This window comes from Sinohyriopsis cumingii, chromosome 1 (genome assembly GCF_028554795.1).
Source record: "Sinohyriopsis cumingii isolate HCF-2022 chromosome 1, ASM2855479v2, whole genome shotgun sequence".
NCBI lineage: Eukaryota > Metazoa > Mollusca > Bivalvia > Unionida > Unionidae > Sinohyriopsis > Sinohyriopsis cumingii.
This window is the reverse complement of record NC_142961.1, coordinates 7,943,740-7,971,677: the sequence shown is the minus strand read 5'-3', so window position 1 is coordinate 7,971,677 and position 27,938 is coordinate 7,943,740. Positions and strand designations below refer to the sequence as shown.

General features: G+C 36.2%; 1 protein-coding gene across 3 annotated transcripts in view; it reads right to left on the bottom strand.

The window, feature by feature from the left end:
- The window catches only part of LOC149806381 (coiled-coil and C2 domain-containing protein 1-like), a 124,838-nt gene that overhangs the window by 10,938 nt on the left and 85,962 nt on the right, over nucleotides 1-27,938 (bottom strand). For 2 of the 3 annotated variants that reach the window (XM_089952408.1, XM_089952400.1), the window contains exons 26-28: nucleotides 9,654-9,732; nucleotides 9,158-9,287; nucleotides 2,664-2,788 (exon numbers count right to left, since the gene is read on the bottom strand). In XM_089952408.1, the coding sequence (XP_089808534.1) occupies nucleotides 2,664-2,788; nucleotides 9,158-9,287; nucleotides 9,654-9,732 (334 nt within the window). Of the gene's footprint in view, nucleotides 1-2,663; nucleotides 2,789-9,157; nucleotides 9,288-9,653; nucleotides 9,733-23,555; nucleotides 26,846-27,938 lie in introns of those variants that run through there. The other variant, XM_089952417.1, reaches the window with a different exon arrangement.

Genomic DNA, 27,938 nt, shown 5'->3' with positions numbered 1-27,938 from the left:
GAAAATAAGCTGCAAATGCCAATCATTTGAATAAGAAATCATGCTTGAATGGTCAAAATGCATATTATTTTAAGAGCATATAACTATGCACATTTAGTAAAATCTCTTCCTGAATTCTATCCTAGAATTTTACTTTGCCTAGTTTTTACTTTTAAGCAGACCTCAGTTATACGCCTTTGGAAGCTTGTTTATAGATGTTGATGAATCACATTTTCTTGGTTAACATTCTTTTCTATTTCACAAAATTTTCAATTTCTTATTACTTAAATTTTTGTTTTTTTTATGTTTATGTGTCTATGAAAGAATGACATAGTTTTCCCTTTTTGTATGTTTATGTGTTTATGAAAGAATGACATAGCTTTCCCTTTTTGTATGATTATATGTCTATGAAAGAATGACATAGTTTTCCCTTTTTGTATGATTATGTGTCTATGAAAGAATGACATAGTTTTCCCTTTTTGTATGTTTATGTGTCTATGAAAAATGACACAGTTTTCCCTTTTTGTATGATTATGTGTCTATGAAAGAATGACATAGTTTTCCCTTTTTGTATGAGTATGTGTCTATAAAAGAATGACATAGTTCTCCCTTTTTGTATGTTTATGTGTCTATGAAAAATGACACAGTCTTCCCTTTTTGTATGATTATGTGTCTATGAAAGAATGAGTTTTCCCTTTTTGTATGATTATGTGTATATGAAAGAATTACATAGTTTATCCTTTTTGTATGTTTATGTGTCTATGAAAAATGACAGTTTTCCCTTTTTGTATGTTTATGTGTCTATGAAAAATGACAGTTTTCCCTTTTTGTATGTTTATGTGTCTATGAAAATGACAGTTTTCCCTTTTTGTATGATTATGTGTCTATGAAAGAATGACATAGTTTTCTCTTTTTGTTACTAGTATCTCCTTTCTAATGCACATTACCTAAAAAATTATGAAAATAAAGCATACACAGTATAATAAAATATGCTGGCATAATATATTCTTTGAAGCATTTCAAATAATCTCAAATGATACTAATTTTATACTGAATGTATGAAACTAGTTGAATAATTTCCAGCTTTTCCAAGCTTTAGCCTGGAAATTATTAAATGAGTTTCATAAATTTAATTATAAATCACTACCCTTTTGAGATGCTTTAATCATATAGTTTTTATTTTAATGGAAATAATTTAAAGAGAAAGAAGAAATAATTTATTTATTCTGACTCTGATGCAGCACTATTCAATTGTTTTGCATAAAAAATTAGTCCCAGATGCTCGTTGAATTAATAATGCACAGTGCTATAACCAGTACCACTTAAAAGTAGATATTTTTACAAATTTATAATTCAAAGAGCAATTGTCTTTCCAAACCAAGAGAACATTTGACACAGACATCTTTTTTCAAAACTGTATCTCCTATGGAAATTTATGTGATCTCACATAGTCTACTTGCATTGGGTCAAACATACCATATGGAAATTTATGTGTGATCTCACATAGTCTACTTGCATTGGGTTAAACATGCCATATGGAAATTTATGTGTGATCTCACATAGTCTACTTGCATTGGGTTAAACATTCTATATATCAGTACATTGATTTTGATGAGCAAGTTACAATATTTCCATCTATAGTGTATCACTTCCACTATGGGGTGATTACTAGCAGCAGAAGTTGTACTAAATCTAAATAAAGATGTTACTGAGTATAGAAATTCCAGATTTAATGTATTTTGGGACTGGATATTTGTATTCTCTGATTTGGAACAATACTGTAGTTGGATAACTTTCTGTGAGACTTTGCTCCTATAGGGTAACATTTAAAATACACTTGTCATAGGGTAGGGTGCCTGACACAGGTTTATACCCCCCAGCCCTCAATCCCTTGACAGGTACCCTTAATTTTATTTGTAATGAGACCCTGTGAGTTAAACTGGCCATATTCTGACAGATGTAACCTTTTCCCCAATGCCCCTTGCACAACTGACTTGAAAAAATGGCCACTAAAATGTTGATAATAATAGTAACAACAAAGTTCCAGAAGGAGGGGCAAGCAAAATTACAAGCAATTCAGTCAAGAGAAATGCAGTACAAAAATGTCAATGGCTTCTTTTGACCAATCAGATTGACATAGAGTGATATGTTAATATGCTGACATATCAAAAATATTAAACTGTACACACTACATGTAAAAGTGCATCAACTATGTGTTAAACAACTGTATGATGAGTTTTATGTACAACCCCAAACTTTGCATTTCTCCATGCCATTGAATTGCTACTAACTATGGGTATCAAATACATATTATACAACATTAAGATGCAAGTGAATTTAAATGTTACTTTTTTAAAAGTCAATTTAATTGTGTGATGGACCTGCCATAACTCTTGTCCATTATAAAGTATACATACCAACATGATAGTCAACAAAGGAGGTCAAGTCAGATAAATGGAAGCCAAATCAGCCTATCTTGTCCAATTATTGCATCATCAACTGCAACACTCTCCATCTTTTGAATACTCTACACCCTACCAGCCATTTAATATTTGTCCCCAGTCCAATGCTATCTTGATTGTCAAACAGCACATAGAACAGAGTTATAGTTTAAAGCAAATGGAAACAGAAGGTCCAATAAAACTTAAAAGTTAATACAAAATCACTTGGGACCACAAACTGACCTCTTTTTCTGCAAGTTTCTTCTTGGTAAGCATGACCTGTGCCTTCTGCATGTCCCCTTGCTTGGCTAGATGTCTGGCCTCCTCATCAAAGTCTGGGATCTCCTCTTCTACATCAGTCATATAAGCTGCATAGGAAAAAAAAAAACAGTGTGCAGGTACAAAACAAAATCTCTGCAATTTGATGACTAATCTACAATCAGTGTTAAATTAATAGAGTTTTGTTGTTTCCACAATCAGACTGGATGAATCCGACTTAGAGAAAGTAAAGTTATTTTCCCAAGATTACAGACACGAGTCCTACTGATTAGCAGAAATCCAAATTAATCCAATACTGGAAGTGCTGATGTGCCTGTGGTGGCCCATGTAGTGGTGATGTGCCAACAGTCTTTTGTTGGATCACATTAATACAATCCAAGAATATATCCTTATTTGATATTTCACTAAATTCAAAAAGTCTCTATTTCCAAGAATATTTTTTTTAATAAGCACAAGGTACTTCCAGTGAATAAATAATTTGAAAAATAAATTCCAGCCCAAATGACCTAATGGAAACAACAATATTACAACTTATTCTGCTCAGATCTTAAAGCATGAATGAATAATTTCTAGAAAATAAAAATAAAAATTGTATAGTCCTCTACTTGATCTTAGGTCACAATTAGTAATTTTTTTTATATATAAAAAAATTATTACCTAATGGAAAATAACCTTCTAGAACTAATGTTTACCAGATAAAATCTCAGCTATAATTAGAAAGTCAATCACTAAAACTATAATCTAAAATGAGGTAAACACAATGTCCTTAACTCTGGCAAAGATAATCCTAATAAGCATCCATACTCACAGAGAAAATTTGAGCTATGTATTAGTTGTTGTTGTTGTTGTTGTTGTTGTTGTAGTAGGGTTTAACGCCACTTTTCAGCACAAGATAGGCTATACATGGCAGCCAGTATTAATGGTGGAGGAAGAACCTGGAAAAAACCTGGAAAGAACCACTGACCCATGAGAAGCTACTGGCAAGCTTTCTCACATAACCACATTAGCTGAATCCGAGACTCGAACCGATGCAGACAGAGGTGAGATGGCAGTGATCCATAAGGGTGAGCGCTTTAGACTGCTCAGCCACTCGGGGCCCCAGCTATGTATTAGTTACTCACAGAATATATATAAAAATCAATGTTTCTGGTCAAGTTGAAAATGCTTTTGGACAAGGTCAAGTCCAAAATATAATTATCCATTACCAAAAGCATATAATGAATTTTTAAAAAAATGACCCAAAACCAATACAAATTAAATTATACATAACAAATCCCAGTTCAGTTTGAATTTCATTCACAGAGTAAAGCTACAAAATTAGAAAGCATAGAAAGGGAGTATGTTATAAATACAAAACAGCATTCAAGCTTTGTACTGAGTCGTGGGAAAGAACTTGTTTGATATAGCATATGAAAATGTCTTGACATGACAGTCTTGACGTATCCCTTGCCAAATCAGACTCATTCTTTCCAAAAACTCAGAACAAAAAACACATCCAATTTTGTTTATTTATTAAATCCCTATTTAATTTATCCATGCTTGTATTGCCGTATGACACACAGTTGAACTACTTATATGCCTTCTTTGAGGTCATTGCATAGATACATTTAGGCACAGTGAATAGAACTTTATGAATTCCAGTTCATTTTGAATTTCATTCTTATCACATAGTCGGTATACTTTGCCTACAGTGTGTGTAGTTTCATATGTTTGATATTATACATGTGAACATATCACTTTATGTGATTCTGATTGGTCCAAATAAGCCCATGAAATTATTGTGCAGTATTCTCTTTACTGATTGGCTGCAATCATGGGAAAACATTTGTAACCCCGCCTTCTGGAATTTTTTGTTTTCACTTAACATTTTTGGCTGCCATTTTTTTTATTCGACTTGTGAAAGGGAAATGGGAAAGAATGGTCTTCTCCAGTTTCAATATTGCCAATTTACCCCCACAGTTTTCTGTCATGTATAACATATCATAACATGAAAAATGGCAAAACCCCTAAGACAAGAATAACAACAAGTAAAACTACTGGTATTGCTTAGATGATAACAAGGGTGGGGGTGGGGATGGAAGGGCAGTATATCTGTAGCATGAAATCCACCCAATATACAAGCTTGGTTTAAACATGAACTTACTGAAGTAAATAAACTCACCTTTGTTTATAGAAGAATGTAGACATAAACCAGTCTCCCCAACTGACAGAACTTTATCCAACCACAGCATACATACATGATAAATATGTAATGCAAGTCTGACTCAAAAAGAGATTTGTTTACATCTTCTGTACAATCTAATGTTCCAAATCAAATACTGCAAATATCCTGTTACAAATACATTACAGTAAGTATGCATATTTCTACATCCAGTAATCTTCTTTTCACAAAAAATATTGCCAACAATTTAATGTTTAGTTGTGATGTGGAAAATTTCAACGTAAACACTGTCACAGTGTTGTGTAGGCCAATTCGAACTGGTATTGTGCATTGTATCAAACAATGTGACATTAAATGCATTGGACATTTTGTGTTGACAAATGTTTTGTCTTTTGTAAAATGTTCTGTTTATTTGGATGAACGCTAAGTCTTAGATTTATAGTTCTCAAAAATGTATAATATACTTTTACTATTTCAACTTTATTTGGGACTATTCTTTTATGCACAACAAATGAAAGATACAGCATCTGTCAGAATGAATGCAATTCTTTATTCTTCTTTCTATCTAAATAATTTCCCCTGAAAATAAAACTATGTGATAAAAAGAATCTCAAATGGGTAATGATTTAGTATTAAATTTATGAAACTGGTTAATTAATATCCAGCTTTTGCTTTTTACAATTGGACAGCTAACTGGGAAAGAGATTTACCAAACCATCAGGCAAACCATTAGCCATTTGATCATAGATGCAAATAACACCAGAGCTGAATGACAGAATCTCATTCATTATGTGTTGACAAGAAATGGAGAATTTTGTAAATCATTAACAATTCAGTTATATAAAAATCTTGTAAACTTTTGCATGATTTTTTTTTTAATTCCAGCTGCAGAATACACATTGTGTTAATCACCTAAAAACCATAATATGAAAATCACCAGTTCCACTTAGTACAAAGAACTGAGGAAGTCCTTCACTTCTTGATGAAAGCTGATGACCAAACCATATTTTCCTTGAAGCAAGTTTAACTCTTTCCAGACCAATTAAAAACACAAAAAGTTGAGTTTAATTAATAATTCTTCCTGATTAGCACAAAAATCATAATTACTGACAAAAATGGATAGGAGAGGTATTACCAAAATCTTGATATATGGATGAATTTTTAGAACTACAATGAATCCTAGATCAGGCATTCAAATATCCTATCCCAGTTTCCTCCTCATATGACATATGGATGAATTGTTAGAAATACAATGAATCCTAGATCAGGCGTTCAAATATCCTATCCCAGTTTCCTCCTCAGCACTTAAAGAGTAGCAACTCATAGTATACAGCTGGCTGACTTAATCAGATCAATCAGTTTTTGCCTTGTTATGTAAACTAATTGGTAGCAGTACACTAGGTCACACCAGCCAAGCCAACGACCTGTGCCCTTTTCTTGTATGATTACATTTGTGCTACTCTCTTAGCTTCACCATAACAAGTAAATGTTGATGATTATGAACCAGTTTGCAAAAAACTGTAAGGGTTTGTTGTACTTGATAACCTTTACATGAAGTTGTACGTGTATCAGTAAATAGGAATGGAGCACCTAATGGAAAATTAGAAATGCGAGGAGTCAAATAGGGGCATCTGCCACACCCAAACATTACCCTTTCCTGAGAGAAAAAGTCAAGTTTACAATGACAAAAAATGTTTATCAACATTTCTTATCATATTTCCATAGCAATCTTGCAGAGAATTAATGTATTCTGTTTAAGACACCTGCTATCTCACCAAGACTTAATAATGAAAATGTGGGGTCTGTCAATGAAAGCAATATCTACTTTTACTAATAATGATGAAATACAATTGTATACAGGTATACAGCACGAAAACGGTCAAAATGAATGTGCCATCCACCAGTTACGTTGGTTATAATTCTAATGCAATGACAGGATCATATCTACAAGTGGTATAACCTGATACTGATCTCCTGGTATGAAAATCATGTTTTATTTAAATCTGCAGTGAAAATAAATAATCACATGATTTTCTCATTCATTTCCTGTAAACCCACCCCATAGGAGTAGATCAAAATTATAAGTGCATTGTCCATATCTAGCAATGCCCCTAAAAAACCCATGCCAATTTTTTGTTTCTATCTCAAATAGAATAGAAGGACACACATACACACATACACACACTGCTTGTTTATTTATTTTCTGAGGCCTGATTGTAGAATTGCCAGAGTCAACATTTATATTTCTACCAACTAGCATTGTTGTCATAACAATTCTGACTAGTCCGGCCCACGAACCAATCATGGCCTGCGGTAAGATTTCATACAGCCCGCAGCTTCAGTCATATAATGTATTATTTATGGCGAAGATATGAATGAAAAGCAGAATTGTGTTTTTAGAGTTGTTCATGTCTGCCTGAGTGGCTTATATTTAGTTATATTACCATTTGAAAAATAAAGATAATTGTGACACTGAAAATTGTTTTATTTATTTATTATTTGTTTTTTATTTATTTATTATTCTATAACAGTGTATATTTGCATGTAACTTTTGTGGTTAAAAAAACATCAGAAGGAACTATTGGCCCCCGGGCATCTTCACTTTATCAAACCTGGCCCTCTTTGCAAAAAGTTTGGACACCCCTGGTCTAATCTATGCAATTTGATCCAACTTTAAAAGATAAAACTACCAATCTGTATGTCATATTTATTTTATACTATAGTGAATGTATGTGTACATAAAAGTATGGTGAGTGTCTGTGTTAGAAAGAGAAAGGAAAGAATGTATGTGTGCATTCATCTTTGGTCAGTGTGCTGGTAAGAGAAAGGAATGTATGTGTGCATATATGTATGGGTTAGTGTATGTATTGGAAAGAGAAAAAAGAATGTATGTGTGCATATATGTATGGGTGATTGTGTTGGTAAGAGAAAGGTATCTATGTGTGTGTGTGTGTGTATGTGTGTGTGTGTGTGTGTATGTGTGTATATATATATATATATATATATATATATATATATATATATATATATATATATATATATATGGGTTCACATCTGTTTGGGATAGGAAAGGAAAGAACATATTTGTGTGTATGTATGGGAGAATGTTTAAAAAGAGAAAAAGAAATCTGTGTGCATAAAAGCATGGGTTTTTGTCTGTGTAAGAATGGAAAAATGTATGTATTAGCTTTTATTGGTACCTCAGTACAATATGGCTATATGGTGGAAATTAAAAATAAAGTTTTAAAAGTGTACAAATGAACAATTGCAAAAAAGTCTTTAAAAAGATAAACACACGCAAATAAATGTAAACTGATATATTGCTGTTTACTACAAGAAAAAAACAAAAAAGATAAACGTGTTACAATTCTGAAAAAGGTATATAAAATAAAAGATGAGGTAAAATATGTGAAATCCTTAAAACGCATGGGTCTGTGGATGAAGATGAATGAATACAAATGCCGGTGATGACATATGCTACATTGTACAAGGGTCTGAAGGTTGATTAGTCCTCCATCTAATTATGACACCCATTTGACATATAGTCATCGTCATCATCATTATTAATAATTACTTTATGCTTTAATTAATCTAAGTATAGCTTGAATGCCTGAAGCATTAAGATTGGGTTTATCTAGTGATTTAGCTCTTTTCTCAGAAATCCTAATTTCTCAGATACATTTTAAGTGAAATGAGCAAGAACAGTCTAATAGAGCTTAGTAAAAGCTGCAGCATATTTGTGATGTTTTTATATTTCTTGCTAAAATTCACACACTTTCTTTAATACAGTCTTTCTAAGTGATAACCAAGCATGTTGTACTGATAATAAGGAAGATCAGCGCTAATGAAAAGGAACTGTACAATGAAACTGTTGTCTGTTTTCACACACAAACTAGCAGCTGCTTTCATACATATGAAGGCTATATTTTACTTAATCCAAAGAGACTGTGATTACTAAATCTGTATTGAAAACAAAACATGTCAGTACCCCAAAATTATGAGGAGAAATAATGTCTTTGATGAACAAAAATAGTCCAAGGTTGTTGAAAATTTATTTATGTTTTCCATCATTCTCTTTAACTATATACATACTCATATTCAAAATTCAATGCAAATAAATTGAGTGGATACTAATTTTAGTTGTCAAAGAAAATTTAAGATCGCATTTACAATGTCAACAATCAGGCTTATTTCGTTTGAATCAATCAGACATGATTGCAAGAGCTTAGGTTTGTACTGGTATTTGCCCTGTACTTGTGTGGAAAGGTAAAGAATTAATAAGCTAAAACATACATACTTTTCAATGTTGACTCTCCCCCAGATTTGAGTGTTTCTGACTGTTGGTTGATTTTCTCCTGCAGCAAATGACTCTTTGAGGTCAGGGTCATTATTTGCGTCTGACTCAAACTGTCTCTCAAATTGGCAATCTGAAATATTTCATGTGCAGTGCCATCAATAAAGACAGACATTTTACATAATTTCACAATAAAACACATCAAATGCATGCTGGGCTTATGAAGTGTAGTGTGATACTTACTCTATTATACTTATATAATGTAAGAAAGAACTTATTACTACATACACGTAGCTTAAAATTCAATGCCATTGCATGGATCAATAATCAGGTTTATATGTGTATCGTAACTCTGATTTATGATTTATCTAATATTTTAACAACATTTTCAATCTGAATCTGAACACCTACCAAAAAACTGGGAAAATATGACAGAAGAAAACCTCATTTGAGTCTGTACCTGATATTGTCAGTATCTGAAGAAGTTCAAATGTTGTACCTGTTTATCTAGTTGCTGTTTCTCATACTTGAGCACCTCCATACATGTATGACGCCCACCTCCACTCTGACGCCCTTCTCTGTAAGAAAATATAAAATCTATCAAATATCAATAACAAAATCAAATTAGTAAGACAAACCCATGAATGGCAGTGCAATATTGTTAAAACCTGGTGTCTAATGTTACTTACAGATTGTATCCAATTGAAGGTGCAATAAATATTGATGAAAAGAACAAGGTTCCAAATTATTTTGCTATTAAATACTACCTCATCTATATATATATATATATATATATATATATATATATATATATATATATATATATATATATATATATATATATATATATATATATATATCTGTGACTCTATGATGTCATTAATGTCACATAAGTTCCACATTTCTTTATAGCTCATAGATGACAAATCTTCAATAACAATGGGTCAAGTCAATCAAAGGAGCTGAGTCAATCAAAAGGGGCTGAGTCGATCAAAAGGGCTGAGTCAATCAAAAGGGGCTGAGTCAATCAAAGGGGCTGAGTCAATCAAAAGGGCTGAGTCAATCAAAAGGGGCTGAGTCAATCAAAAAGGCTGAGTCAATTAAAGGGGCTGAGACAATGAAAGGGGCTTAGTCAATCAAAGGGGCCGAGTTAATCAAAGGGGCTGAGACAATGGTAGAGCAATCATTCATAATCCAAGGGTACTGGTTTGAACAGGGCAGCCTATATTGACTGTGTTTGTGTGTTCCTGGGGTATACACTTTGCTTACATTTTTTTATCATGATATAGCCATTAATAAAGAAAATAATGTGTTAATGTTCAGTTAAATCCAACCATACATACAAATACCTTACAAGTAAACAGAGAACATGGCGACCATAATTGAATCAATAAAATGTGTTTCAAATAATTAGTGAAAACCTTTACAAGTGTCACCATTTAGTGACCATACCATACAGGGGATACAGCTCCAGTCTTGCTCATGTAGTGATCATAACATACAGCTGACCCAGCTCCAGTCTCACTCATGTAGTGACCATAATATACAGGTGACCCAGCTCCAGTCTTACTCATGTAGTGACCATAACATACAGGTGATGCAGCTCCAGTCTTACTCATGTAGTGACCAAAACATACAGGTGACACAGCTCCAGTCTTACTCATGTAGTGACCATAACATACAGGTGATGCAGCTCCACTCTTACTCATGGAGTGACCAAAACATACAGGTGATGTAGCTCCAGTCTTACTCATGTAGTGACCATAACATACAGGTGACACAGCTTCAGTCTTACTCATGTAGTGACCATAACATACAGGTGACACAGCTCCAGTCTTACTCTTGTAGTGACCATAAAATACAGGTGATGCAGCTCCAATCTTACTCATGTAGTGACCAAAACATACAGGTGACCCAGCTTCAGTCTTACTCATGTAGTGACCATAACATATAGGTGACACAGCTCCAGTCTTACTCATGTAGTGACCATAACATACAGGTGACACAGCTCCAGTCTTACTCTTGTAGTGACCATAATATACAGGTGATGCAGCTCCAGTCTTACTCATGTAGTGACCATAACATACAGGTGATACAGCTCCAGTCTTACTCATGTAGTGACCATAACATAAAGGTGACACAGCTCCAGTCTTACTCATGTAGTGACCATAACATACAGGTGACACAGCTCCAGTCTTACTCATGTAGTGACCAAAACATACAGGTGATGCAGCTCCAGTCTTACTCATGTAGTGACCATAACATACAGGTGACACAGTTCCAGTCTTACTCATGTAGTGACCATAACGTACAGGTGATGCAGCTCCAGTCTTACTCATGTAGTGACCATAACATACAGGTGACACAGTTCCAGTCTTACTCATGTAGTGACCATAAGATACAGGTGACACAGTTCCAGTCTTACTCATGTAGTGACCATAAGATAGAGGTGACACAGTTCCAGTCGTACTCATGTAGTGACCATAACATACAGGTGACACAGCTCCAGTCTTACTCATGTAGTGACCAAAACATACAGGTGATGCAGCTCCAGTCTTACTCATGTAGTGACCATAACATACAGGTGATGCAGCTCCAGTCTTACTCATGTAGTGACCAAAACATACAGGTGACACAGCTTCAGTCTTACTCATGTAGTGACCATAACATACAGGTGACACAGCTCCAGTCTTACTCTTGTAGTGACCAAAACATACAGGTGACCCAGCTCCAGTCTTACTCATGTAGTGACCAAAACATACAGGTGACACAGTTCCAGTCTTACTCATGTAGTGACCATAACATACAGGTGACACAGTTCCAGTCTTACTCATGTAGTGACCATAACATACAGGTGACACAGTTCCAGTCTTACTCATGTAGTGACCATAACATACAGGTGACACAGCTCCAGTCTTACTCATGTAATGACCATAACACATAGGTGACACAGCTCCAGTCTTACTCATGTAGTGACCATAACATGTAGGTGACACAGCTCCAGTCTTACTCATGTAGTGACCATAACATATAGGTGACACAGCTCCAGTCTTACTCTTGTAGTGACCATAACATACAGGTGCTACAGCTCCAGTCTTACTCATGTAGTGACCATAACATACAGGTGACACAGCTCCAGTCTTACTCTTGTAGTGACCATAACATACAGGTGACAGTTCCAGTCTTACTCATGTAGTGACCATAACATACAGGTGATGCAGCTCCAGTCTTACTCATGTAGTGACCAAAACATACAGGTGACACAGCTCCAGTCTTACTCATGTAGTGACCATAACATACAGGTGACACAGCTCCAGTCTTACTCATGTAGTGACCATAACATACAAGTGACACAGCTCCAGTCTTACTCATGTAGTGACCATAACATACAGGTGATGCAGCTCCAGTCTTACTCATGTAGTGACCAAAACGTACAGGTGACACAGCTTCAGTCTTACTCATGTAGTGACCATAACATACAGGTGACACAGTTCCAGTCTTACTCATGCAGTGACCATAACATACAGGTGACACAGCTCCAGTTTTACTGATGAAGTGACCATAACATACAGGTGACACAGCAACAGCCTTACATTTACAATAATTAATAATTTCTGACTTATTGGTTATGTAGAATCAAGTAACAACTTCCTACCTTTAAATTTGAATCATGTCAGTTTGTGTTTAAAAAAATAATTACATTAACACACTGAACTATACCTGCCATAACAAGTGCAATGTAATCAATACTGGCAAAGAAGACAGTAAATTATTATTGACAATGTTCTGAAGATTGGAGCAAGCATGCTTCTGTCGGCAGCCATTTCCTCTCTTTTTTATTTCTTGATATCCGTGCTTCTATTGCTATTGACTGAACATGAAGTCAATTACTGTGAGTCATAAACAAAATCTGATGGCAATTCAGTTCAAACAGCTCCGATGGCATAGATAAATAAGAATTTCACAGAATTCTCTCTTTCACCTGCTCTGCAATGCGATATTGCAAATACCCATCAAAGTCAAAAGAGTGTAAAAAGTATGACAATGTAACTTCATTTTGCCTGTGATGAGCCCTACAGTACTCTCTGTGGTGGCCATATTGGACTTCATATCAGCACCATTTTAAATCAGGACTAACAAGACATTATAGGAAGTCTTCAGGCGAAAACACCATGTTGATATGACTTCCATTTTAGAGAAGTAACAATAACAAGACTGTCAAGATGACTACCATGGTGGCCATATTGTATATCAAATGCTGACCATCTCCATATAGGACCATCTAGTTGTCACAAAAAGTTTTCTGGTAAAAGCACAATGTTGGTGTGACCAGTCATCTTGGAGAAGTAGCGATAATAAGATTTTCTGGATGGCAATTGTGATGGCATACTGGATGTCTGAGCAGCACCATTTTCATTTAGGATCAACCAGACATCATAAATGTATGTTCGTGAAAAGCCCATGTTGATATGATTATCCATTAAGGAGATGGAGTGGCAACAAGATTTCAAGATGACTTGTGGTGGTCATATTGGTCATCTGAGTGTCCATTTAATTTAGGACCAAGGAGACTACTGGATGAATGTGTGTGTAAAGTTACATAGTAATTGTCCATGTAGTTTAAGAGCAGCGGTGATAAAAAGATGTGCTAATGGCTGGACAACAAACCAACCCTTAAGCAATAACAAGATTTTTTAAATGGATGATATGGCAGTAATGGTCAAATTGGAACCAGAATCATTTAGGACTACTGGTAGCAAGATATAGTTTTTCAGTGAAATTCCAATGTCAATGTGACCATCTGTTCAGAAGTAGCAATTACAAGATTTTAAAGATAACTACCATGAGGACTAGATAGATATCCAAGGGAAAACCATTTCCATTTGAAAACCAACTACTTATCTTAAGAAGTACTTTATACACAAAACACCATGTTGATACTGTGATATCTTTAAGAGAAGTAAATATGACAAGAATTTTAAGATGGTCACCATTGCAACCATAATGGACATCAAACTGATTTCACTCAGTCTGGATTGGCTTCATGGTGTCTGATGCCATTTATAGCTGCCTGTATATTTGGTGGAGGAAGAACCCAGCAAGAACATAGCTGAGACTAAAAGTCACAAGGACAGAAGTGAGATGTGTGAGTGAACTGAAATGGCAAGCACTTTAGGCCACTCAGCTACCTGGAACTCCATTTTCATTTCAGACCAACTAGATAAGTCACTCCACATTGGAAACCATATTAATACAACTATTCATTCAAGGGGAGTAGTGTTAGAAAGCATTTTAAAGATGGCTGAAATGGTGGTTATGCTGAAGGTCAGAACAGAATCATTTCATTAAGGCACAAACTAGATATCATATGAAGCCTTTTAGTAAAAATTGTATGTTGATATCCCTATTCATCTAAAAGGTGTAATAATAATAACTCAAGGTGTCTACCCTGGCAGCCATGTTGGATGTCGAATTGTCAGTAATTTTCATTTAGGAGAAACTACATGACTTGAGCTGTGTTTTTGTGAAAAGCAAATTTTTTAGTAAATCATGTTTCTCCAAGAATACTTAAATACTTACCCATCACATTACCTTAGGAATATTAACCTGTTACCTCACGAATTCAGCCATACTTAAAGATGAAAATTATTCTTTATATATATATATATATATATATATATATATATACATAGAGACAGATAGATAGATAGATAAAGGGAAATAAATCTTGCCTATTGCCTCCCCTTGATACCACTAGGTGTTGCCAGCTTTTAGCTGAGTCCAAAACTAATGAGGATGCTCGCATGGCGGGGTGGTTGGGAGGATGTTTAAGTAATGTGATTGGGTAAGTTTTCTCAGAGAAACATAATTTACCAAAAAAGTTGCTTTCTCCTTCAAATATGGTTCCCATTCACATTATATTAGGAGAATAAGTAATAGGAGGGGATGCTGAGCATCCGACCTCTACCTCGGGTATCCTTCTGCCGATGAGTGGCTGGATTCCCCATATGAAAGATAACCCATTCTACTAATGGCACATGCAACACAACCCAGGATCCCTTGACCTGTGACTCATATATAATTGAGAAGAGAAAGTAGAGATCTTCTCATCTACAAAAATGTTCACTGGTAAAGACAGCATACCCAACAGGCCGTGTTGATTGATCTAGGTGGGTCTGTTGGCCATCTGTGCAGCTGTCACCAGCTCAACCAGATCCAAAGTTAGTCTCTGCAACACTAAATCTCTTAGATAAAAACTCGAGAAGGATGACTCTGCATGCCAGCCAACAACATCTATAACATCTCAGATTGAAACACTGTATTTGAAAGTGAGGCTTGCAGAGATGGCTCTAATCTCATGAACTGTAATCTTCATGTGGCAACTCTAACCTTGAGATCTCAGAGTACACTGAGCATATAACCCACTTCAACCATGAAGCAAGGGCTTGAGGGGAGATGTCCTGTTTTCCTACCTTCACAGGGAGGAGAAGGTGTTTGCAAGTGCCAGGACTTGTCTCTGTGCATCTGAAGTAGTGCTTGAGAGTGCAAACAGAATCTTGCATGGCTGCTGCCCTTGACTTGTCTTGGAGGGTACAGATGACAAATTGTTGATTACCGATGGTAGGTAACTGGTTTTACGCTATGAAGCTTGGTTGTGTTAGGTAGTTTGGGTCAACTGGAAGGGCATGTAACTCACTGACCCTGCGTGCAGAAGCTAAAACTATCAGATAACATGTCTTTTATGATTGAAACTTTAGTGACATGTAGGCTAGGGGCTCGAACTTGCCTTAATTGAGCCATGTTAGAATTCAGGACAAGTTCTATTTGGGAAACAATTTTATGGATTTTGGTTGCTGGAGATCAAAATTTGCTAAAAGATCTGAAAAGTCTTTATTAGGCCCAATGTCCCACCTGTCATGATGCTGGAATGTGTTCAGTATCATAGACTGATAGCCTTTGATAGTGATTGGGGCCAACTTTTTGATAGTAATTGGGGCCAACATTTTATCCACAAAGAACAAGAGAGAAAAGTCTGCCAAATGAAGGACTGAGGCACACCAAGGGACGATGTGATGGACCTGGCACCAGTCCCTAAACACATGCCACTTCCCCTCATAAGCTTTCAGAGTGGAGGGCCTACTGCTCTTGACATTCTCTCCACAACTGAAGGTTTTAATTGTTTGTCTTGCAAGGTTGTCCTGGTATGAGCTGAGCATGTAGAAGAGGGAGGTCCAGGCAGGGAAGGGCCACCAGCTACCCTCTTTAAATAAAGTCATTATTATTATTATTATTATTACTATTATTATTATTATGATTATTATTATTATTATCCATGACAGTGTGTGCTGGCGAAGATTCGGGTTGGCTGGAATCTTCATAGGTGTACTATCACTAGAATGAGTAGACTGTTGACCCAGGGCTTGTCCCTTATGACAGGGGAAGAAAAGGCCCACACCCCTTCCCAAATGATTGACAGTGCATCCACAGCCCAGGCTTTTGGGTCTGGAACTTTGCTGCAAAGAGGCTGATCATTGGAAGCCCTCGAAGTGCACAAATCCAAGTGAAGACCAATAGATGGAGGGACCATTCTGTGTGAAGGACATAACAACTCTGGATTGATTCTTGGCCAAGACACTGATGCTGCTGGGAATGTGTCTGATTTGTATGTTAATATGGAGATTGTTGAACCCATGTAGAAAAGTCAAATCAGAACAGGTTGAGTGATTTGGTGCCTCCTTGTTTGAGAAGATAGGTCATCACCATAGAGTTGTCGGACCAAATGAGGAGCATTATCACCTCAGAGATCACTTTGGAAATTAAAAGTATTTATGATAGGATTCATTTCCAGGATGTTAATGTGTAGAGGCCATTCCCCCTAGCTTGCAGATGTCGCTGACGGCAGTGAAGGTCAGCAACAGGTGGCAGTACCTACCAGTGTTTCTGCCTGGGACTTCTACAGTGGGATTTCAATGGCCAGCCAGTCTGGATTGCCCCACTGACATGGGAATGATTGAAATCTTGGGTGTGATCATGACTCTTTGATTAAGAGGACATAAAATGGGGCACCAATGTCCTGACAAGGCCCACACAAAAAGATGGCTAAGCAGGATCATGTCCACTGCCATAAAATAAACCAAGGAGTTGCAAGAACTCACATGCTGAAATCCAAGTCCTATTGGAAACAGACTTAACGAGTTCAAAAATTCTAATAATGTGAACACAAGGGGTGCACCAGACTCCAGTTGGTTAAGAACTCAATAACCCAGATTGGATGAAGTTCTGCGATGAATGGCAGTCTGACTTTCCCAGTTCATTAAAAGGCCTAGTTGATCAAGAAGAGAAGGAAGATTGTTGCCACCTTGGGGTAGGATAGAACTTACCATGTGTTTCTGTAGGATGTTGCCCAGGTACGCTGCCATCAATGTAGATGACATCGGCTTGAACAGTGAAAGCCCAGGAGCTGATGTTGAGGCCAAAGGGAAAAATGTTGAATTGATAAATGGTGTGGCGGTAAGTGAAACAGTGAAACTTGTGAGAGACGGGGTGGCTAGGGTCATAAAAGTACGTGTCTCAGATTTTGTCTGACGGCATACTCACCTCATCTCATGAAGAAGTGGATTGACCTCGCCATCTCCATCTTGAAATGGGTGAGATGATTCCAGTCGATAGTGGGCCTCAGCCTGCTTTTGTATTCTGGATAGGAAACAGCCTTGAGTAAAACACAGAAGATTTTGGCCATTACACAAGCTGCCATGCCTTTATTCTTGTTTGATGAGCGACCAGATCTCCTGTTTTAGAAAGGCATCCATCTTCCTGTCTGAGGGCATAATCATGAAGAAGGGAGAGGGGATTGTTGATGAACTAAACTCGAAGCCTCTCCAAATGACTTGGATCAACCACCCCGCTTTCAGAGAGAAAAAGGAGGTCCTAGGAGCTCAAAAATGAGTTTCATACCACCACTTTATGACTAGAGAGATCCCCTGCCTTGAGGCTGCTGAACATCCCTTCACACTGATGGGAACTGAGTGGTTCCAAACACCTGTGTGGATTGATTGGCAAGGTGGAGGGGCAGTTCCTGAGCTGCCTGCCTCTGAGCTTCCTCTATTCTTCCTCCAAAGCAACAGTGACCTGAAGAGGGTCATCCAGAAAGGGAAGGTATGATAAGGTAGGAGCAATGTGAATCACACACGTGACATATCATATCAAGAATAGACTGGCTGAATCCGTCAAAGAGTTGGCCATGGTACGGTGAGAAGCCCTTTGACCCTAGCAATCCTGGCTGTCGCCTCCCAAGCATGGCTGTCGTCTCCCAAGCATGGCTGTTGCCAGGTGTCTACAATGACATTTCTACCCAGCTCAGATGGGCATGGAACAGATTTGTCCGCCCTAAAAAACATACATATGAACTGCTACTAAATTCTTGTCAAGTGCTGGGAGATCAGTTCTGAAGGCATCTGTTGCCATAAGTCCATTTCTTCCTCCTCAACAAAATCTACCAATTCTTTAGAGCAGCGGTAATGGTGGGGGCTTTCTGAAGTAGCCAACAACCAAAAAAGAATTTTTCCTTGACATCAGCTTGAAAGCTAACTCCAGTCCATTCCATGGTAGATTGGAAGGAATTCTGTTGCATGCACTGTGCACTGAGGCCTAACTGGGTCTACTTGCAGGGTTAGAGAAGACGTATCAGGTGGTATGAAGACTCAATTCCATCCTCAGTAAAATTTCACTAGCTCTCCCTTGTGGACAAACAGTGAACATACAGTCCTGCACTACCAGCAATGCCTTGACTGGCTGGCAAATGGTCGGCTTGGAAGCTGGCAGTATAGAAGACAGTCTGGCTATTACCGGTACTAGCCGTTCCATAAGCCTTGGCTGGACAGACAGGTCAATCAGTGAAATTTCTATCATAGAAAGGGCATGATGCTAACAGTATGTTGAATGGACAAATCTGTCACTAAGAACCCCATGAATCGTAGCTGGCTGTACCCCATGTTGGACTGGCTGGATGGCTGGTGACGGTGAGGTTTTAATGTATTAGGTCCAATGGATGGAGTATGAATGGCGTGTGGTGGGCCCTGATGTTGGCGGTATAGAAATGGTCCAGTAATCACTGATATTGGCTGCACCAAAGGCCTGCTTGAACGGACAGATTTCTCATTGAAATCTCCAGTATAGTAATGGTAAGATGCTGACGGCATGGCTAGACAAATGGATCTATCACTAAGGTCCCCATGCAAACTATATGGCCGGACCATTTCAATTAAAAGGTCCCCATGGCAGGATGGCTGGACTGCTGGTACATATCAGCTAGACTGCTGGTATTGGCTGGGTGGATGGCAATGTCTGGATGGCTGGTATATAGTTGGATCCAATGGATCTGGCATGGACCCGATATAACTAGACTTGCAGGCCAGAAGGCCATGCTCAGACATGCAGGGGGACTTATGCCTCATTGGCTGCCTAAAATTAGGGAATACTTCCCAAAGACTCTGTTTTGCCAACAATGAACTGCAGGTTGTTTTCCTTGACTTATTCCGTCTTTCCTTCCCTTCAATGCTGAACAGATGATTGCTGTGAATGTGCATGTCATGCATATAGTAAACAATCCTCCTGAAACAACACAAGATGAGAAAGCAAAGCATAGATTAGCAAATTTGTGACCACCTAGGTCATGGCATAAACTGGTAAACAGTATATAACTAATTACCTAAAACGTAAGCCCTGACTTCTACTCACTACATGTTATAGATGCTGCATATCAGAAACAGTGGATGTTGGAACATAAAAAGGGCTGACTGTTGGAGGATAAATGTACAATGTGTAGTCTGTACAGCAGCCAAGCTAAAAACTGGTGACACCTGGTGGTATCAAGGGTAGGTAATGCAAGAGTGTGTATATATATATATATATATATATATATATATATATATATATATATATGAAAGACATATTTTCATCTTTAGTAGGGCTGGATTCAGGAGGTAACAGCTAATATTCCTAATGTAATGTGACTGGGGATTGTATTTTAGAGAGAAACCCCATGCCAATGTGACAATGCAAGAACCAACTAGAACCAAGAATGAATATGTGTGTACATTTTATTGTAACACTTGGTTGTTTTGGAGGATCAGTGACAACAAACCTTGGATAACAAGAGACATATAGCCAGATAGCACACACTAAACCAAAGGCCATCATACAGCCAGATAGCACACACCAAACCAAAGGCCATCATATAGCCAGATAGCACACACCAAACCAAAGGCCATCATACAGCCAGATAGCACACACCAAACCAAAGACCATCATATAAGCTCTTCTGGACCAACAGAGCTAACAGGGAGAAAAAAATATCTACGGGCTAGAAATCTCACATTCCATAAGGGTTATATCTGATAATTTTTTAATGTGCATCTGGAAATGTGTTCATGAAACACAGGCAGGAAAAGACAATGGTAAAGATTGGCCCTGCATCAGCAATACCTATACAAATTCATTTGTATAGTTTTATAAATATAACTTGGTTTTCTACAATAAGCTACCTCGCTTGACCAATAGCACTTTGAAATAGCCATTTAACAGTGTTAATGATGGAAATTTCTAATCCTTTATTCAATACTGCTCTAACAAGCTTTGCCAGGAAATTTTTTCAATTTTCTTTTGGAAATCAAAACTTTTAAATATCTTTCTTACTGATTGATTTGGAACAATTCACTTTTCACTTAACATTTAGCAGATATATCGGATTAAAGCAATACCCTGAATTCACCCCAAAAGAAGTTCTGATTGGTCTCAAAGAAATACCAAATATTTCCTCAACTGGAGAAATTCCTCTTTTTCCAAAGTAAAAAAAAAACATTGAGAACCTTCTCATTAATCGTGGAACAACATTGATAGAGGAGCATTAGGAACCTTCACTTTAATAGTGGAACATGTTGGAACCTTCACATTAACAGCGGAACATGTGGAAACCTTCACATTAATAGAGGAACGTGTTGGAACCTTCACATTAACAGTGGAACATGTAGGAACCTTCACATTAATAGTGGAACATGTGGGAACCTTCACATTATTAGTGAAGAAGTGGGAATCTTCACATTAATAGTGGAACATCTGGGTACCTTCACATTAATAGTCAAACATGTTGGAACCTTCACATTAATGGTGGAACATGTTGGAACCTTCACATTAATAGTGGAACATGTGGGTACCTTCACATTAATAGTGGAACATGTGGGTACCTTCACATTAATAGTTGAACATGTGGGAACCTTCACATTAATAGTGAAACATGTTGGAACCTTCACATTAATAGTGAACATGTTGGAACCTTCACATTAATAGTGAACATGTGGGAACCTTCACATTAATAGTGAACATGTTGGAACCTTCACATTAATAGTGAACATGTGGGAACCTTCACATTAATAGTGAACATGTTGGAACCTTCAAATTAATAGTGGAATGTGTGGGAAGCGCCACATTAATAGTGGAACATGTGGAAATCTTCACATTAATAGTGAACATGTTGGAACCTTCACATTAATAGTGAACATGTTGGAACCTTCACATTAATAGTGAAACATGTTGGAACCTTCACATTAATAGTGAACATGTGGGAACCTTCACATTAATAGTGAACATGTTGGAACCTTCAAATTAATAGTGGAATGTGTGGGAAGCGCCACATTAATAGTGGAACATGTGGAAATCTTCACATTAATAGTGGAACATGTTGGAACCTTCACATTAATAGTGGAACATGCAGGAACCTTCACATTATTAGTGAACAAGTGGGAATGTTCATATTAATTGTGGAATGTGTGGGAACCTTTAAAGTAGTAGTGGAACATGTTGGAACCTTCACATTAATAGTGGAATGTGTGGGAATGTTCACATTAATAGTGGAACATGTTGGAACCTTCATACTAATAGCGAAAATGTGGGAATCTTCACATTAATAGTGGAACATGTTGGAACCTTCACTTTAATAGCCAAATGTGTGGGAATCTTCATATTAATTGTGTAATGTGTGGGAATCTTTACATTAATAGTGGATCATGTTGGAACTTTCACATTAATAGTGGAACATGCAGAGGTCACTTTGACCTATATCTTTCAGAAATGAGTCATAGTAAAACAAATGAATGAATTTCAGATCAGTAAATGGATCTACCTTTGAAAATTTAACATTATCAATGAAGTTGAAAGTCTAGATCAACGAGTGCATGCTTGTCACAGTGAATTCTATACTCAAGTTTTCAGAAAGGTGTATATATATGTGTGTCTGATGGAGCTAAATGGAAAATTTGATGTTAACATTTGCTGGTTATATATGCTAGTAAGCTGAGTCCAACTGCAAACTGCAGACACATATCTGGTGTCACATAATCTGCTGTCAAATCTGGATATATGCAGTTTGTTAGTTGTAATTATTAGAACAAACAACATAGACCCTTTTCTTCTGGCATATTATGCAATGGCAGATCAGGTTCTCTGTTGTTTGCAGCTTGCTGAAAGGACTTAGAACTATTATGGTACATTAACAGGAGCAACAATGACACAAGTTAGATAATTGTTAGATTTCTCTTCAATAATTGGTGGATGAGACAAAAAATAAACCAATAAATTGTTCCCAGACTAATTTTTAAAAATTCTAATGGTCATTATAACACCATCAGAAAAAAAGATCATTATGGGGACAGTGTGTGTGTGTGATGTGATGTGATTTTGGATTTTTAACGTAGCTTTAACAATTTTTCAGTCATATCGCTAATATGTCTGCAAAGTGGCAGTTTATAGTGATGTCTAGCACTGACGCATCATGCCGCAGCATTGTAGCATGATCCCAACTTGTCACATTATCCTGGCACCAGGCCAACCAGTCCTAACACTCATCTCTTAATGCTGAGTGCCAAGTGAGGCAGCTGTTATTACCATTTTTGTAAGTCTTTGGTATGACTCGGCCGGGATCAAACCCATGGCCTCCTGCATCAGAGGCGGATGTTCTAACCACTAGGCCACTGAAGCGGTTTCATTATGGGGCCATACTGATTGGTCTAAAACAAAAGATCATTATGGGGACAACACTGATTGGTTTAAAACAAACTATCACTATGGGGACAGATTGATTGGTCTACAACAAAATTTTATTATGGTGACAGATTGATCAGTCTAAAACAAAAGATCATTGTGGGGACAGATTGATCAGTCTATAACAAAAGATCATTATGAGGACAGATTGATCCATCTAAAACAAAATATCATTATGGCGACAGATTGATTGGTCTAAAACAAAAGATCATTATGAGGACAGATTGATTGGCCTAAAACTAAAACTGCTATTATTTAAGTATGTCTTCATCTTAATTTTGTGGGTAAAAATATGAAATAACCTCTGTATCAATGAACCTTTAATGTAAAATAGGAATATAAACATTATATAAATATTAACTTGTAGGTAAAAGAAAGACAAATAAACAACAACAAAAAAAAACACTGGATGATTGTATATCAATGATTAATACTAAATAATGGTACTACATGTATATTCGTGTAAATCTGAAAATATCTTATAAATATATATATGGCAAGGTAAAACATAAGAAAAGGTAGTGATGTGATCTTGCTACAAAAACTATAATATTATACACTTACAGTCAATCTGTTTCTGATGGTGCCATGCAATGGAATTAAAGAGAATGATAGGAGCATATTCCCATGAAAATATTAGCTACATACTGCCAGGATACTACAGAATCAAAGTACTGTGTATGAACAAAATAATACTGTAAATTCTATGGCTGATTGATATTTGGATCTTTTAAGTGTACCCTTGGCAACATAAGTCCAAAGATGAGAGGGTATCCAATAATGCACATGATTAATATGTATATCAAAGATTTATAAAAACCTATGTAATAATGTCATATGAAATGTAAATAATGTTTTAAATATCATGTAACTGAAATATCCCAAGACTCTGTAATATTGTTAGCTAAACAACATCTAACATGGATATTTCTTCATAATCAAGTTTTTGTTGTCTAAATATCAAAATAAAAGAATCTGACACTAACTGACATGTGTTGATGTTCTAATAGACATGTTGTACTGATTTTATAAGAAGCACTACAATCATGTTTACATAGAAATTATTCAATATACAGCATAAAATATAAATAAATTTGATCAAATATCACTTGACTAGGATTAGATTATAACATTCACAAACTCTATGCTTTATAAATTTATAATGCTATATTATTAACTATTTCAAAGTCTACAGAAATTTAGTTGCAAATTATGTTTCTAATTATGGCACTGGTGTCCTCTTGAAATGTATTCCAATTAATCACAGCAAAATGAAGCATGTCATGCTAAAATGGCCTCATGGCTATCCATGTCATGTGAATGTAATATCTAACCCATAATACTCTTATTCTCATGGCTATCCATGTCATGTGACTGTAATATCTAACCCATAATACTCTTATTCTCATGGCTATCCATGTCATGTGAAAGTAATATCTAGCCCATAATACTCTTATTCTCATGGCTATCCATGTCATGTGACTGTAATATCTAACCCATAATACTCTTATTCTCATGGCTATCTATGACATGTGAAAGTAATATCTAACCCATAATACTCTTATTCTCATGGCTATCCATGTCATGTGAAAGTAATATTTAGCCCATAATACTCTTATTCTCATGGCTATCCATGTCATGTGACTGTAATATCTAATCCATAATACTCTTATTCTCATGGCTATCCATGCCATGTGAAAGTAATATCTAACCCATAATACTCTTATTCTCATGGCTATCCATGTCATGTGAAAGTAATATCTAACCCATAATACTCTTATTCTCATGGCTATCCATGTCATGTGAATGTAATATCTAACCCATAATACTCTTATTCTCATGGCTATCCATGTCATGTGAATGTAATATCTAACCCATAATACTCTTATTCTCATGGCTATCCATGTCATGTGAATGTAATATCTAACCCATAATACTCTTATTCTCATGGCTATCCATGTCATGTGAAAGTAATATCTAACCCATAATACTCTTATTCTCATGGCTATCCATGTCATGTGACTGTAATATCTAACCCATAATACTCTTATTCTCATGGCTATCCATGTCATGTGAAAGTAATATCTAGCCCATAATACTCTTATTCTCATGGCTATCCATGTCATGTGACTGTAATATCTAACCCATAATACTCTTATTCTCATGGCTATCCATGTCATGTGAATGTAATATCTAACCCATAATACTCTTATTCTCATGGCTATCCATGACATGTGAAAGTAATATCTAACCCATAATACTCTTATTCTCATGGCTATCCATGTCATGTGAAAGTAATATCTAGCCCATAATACTCTTATTCTCATGGCTATCCATGTCATGTGAATGTAATATCTAACTCATAATACTCTTATGCTCATGGCTATCCATGTCATGTGAAAGTAATATCTAGCCCATAATACTCTTATTCTCATGGCTATCCATGTCATGTGAAAGTAATATCTAACCCATAATACTCTTATTCTCATGGCTATCCATGTCATGTGAAAGTAATATCTAACCCATGATACTCTTATTCTCATGGCTATCCATGTTCTTATGTAGGCATTTACAAACTCTCTCTAACATATTTTAGTTCTACCACTGTAACATTATTCACAAGTGAATAATGGATATATTTCATACAATGGGTGACCAATGAGGACATTTACTTGAGACAAGTGAATAATGGATACATTTCACACAATGGGTGACCAATGGGATGAAAATATATCCATCATTCACTTATTTCAAGCAAATTTTCTTTTTCTTTTACCTTAGACGTATTGGTTAGAAATAAATATGTATAACAGATTAAAGTAACAGACTTGTTACTGTATCGTGCACCATGATATCAGCAGTTTAACATTTGTGTTCTATTTTGTTCTGTGTTCATTCACACTGAAAATACCTGATTCACTGGTAACATAATTTTCATTCCCAATTCAAGATAAAACACCATATAAAAAAGCAAACTGAAGAAGAAAAAAACATGTGGGATCTGAACTTGTTTACCTGCAAGCCTAGTGGAAATAGTTGAAACCAGACCAAGCAAGCATCTAAATATGCTAATATTTCTTGGTCATAATATTATCAATATCTGCTGTGGGCAGTAAAAAATATTTTTGGTATTCCTCTCCAGTGAAATATCAAAATTATTTCTCTTGAAAAATCTAGTAATTCATTGCAGAGCATAAAATATAACATTACTGCTTCTTTGGTTGAAAAAGATATGTTTAAAGCTACTGTATTGGAATCCAGCTGAATGTGAAAGAAATATTCAAGCAGAGAATGCATATGAATAATACATCAAAACAACTTGTTCAAAATACCCACGCAACTTTTAGACATATCACAGTAATTTTTCAGACATAATTTCAGAAAAATATAATTTATTGGCTGCCATCAGAAAGAAATAAGAAATATTTATAATTTCTCTCCAGGAATAGATGACTTCCAGCAGTGTATTCATGAGCACAACACTTATTGTTTTTTATTACGAACTCCTATATTCTTGTTCATAAACCAGTCTTTCTAAGAATTGGAGCCAGAAATCGTCAGGTTTACAACACAACACAGGTCGAAGATTGTTGGTGTCTGTGAAAAGACAAGAAGAACACAGAGTTAAGAAAGGTTTGCCTGGAAGATTTCTGACTCCAATCAAAGCACTTTTGTACAAAAATGCAGAGCTACTATCAGTTTGCCTATCTTTCTGACAGCAAATGAAATACCATGATTTGCAAATCTACACCTCAATGCTTAGAGCAGAATTTGGCTAGAGACATAGCAGTCAATACAGAAGTTAGTTCCCCATGTCCTTCAGTAAACACAAGTTAAAGCTACCACGGTATCTTTGCAAGTAAAACCCCTTTATGTTTTATCACGTTTCCCACACATACCTTATCCTTCTGGACCGAGGGTCTGAACCAGAGATCAATTATATATATATATATATATATATATATATATATATATATATATATATATATATATATATATATATATATATACATATATATATATATATGTATATATATATATATATATATATATATATATATATATATATATATATATATATATATATATATATATATATATATATATACACACACACACACACACACACGTATGTGTGTGTGTGTCCTCCTCCCCCAGTAAATGTATGTACAAAGTGTGTGTGTGTGTGATTTAGAATTTTAACATAGCTTTAACAATATTCCAGTCATACTGCTATGATGTCTGTAGTGTGGCAGTCTAAAGTGATGTCTAGCACTGGGGCTTCATGCTGCAGACATGTAGCATTATGTACCGCCCAGTCACATTATCCTGACACCAGGCCAACCAGTCCTAACACTAATCTCTTAATGCTGAGTGCCTAGTGAGGCAAATGTTAACACCATTTTTATAAGTCTTTGGTATGACTCAGCCAGGGTTCGAATCCATGACCTCCTGCATCCAGAGCAGACACTCTAACCACTAGGCTACCGGAGCAGTCACAGAGTTTTGTAAAAAATATTCCAAACTGTCATTGTAACTGCAATTTTTGTATGTTTGAACTCTGACCATCTCACTTCACTGACACATGCAGGGCAGAAATCCCAAAATGATACTCCTCATGCAGTTAGTCATTACAACCTTTTTACCAAGTCTGGTGAAATGACATCTGGCAGTGTGACAAAGTATATGT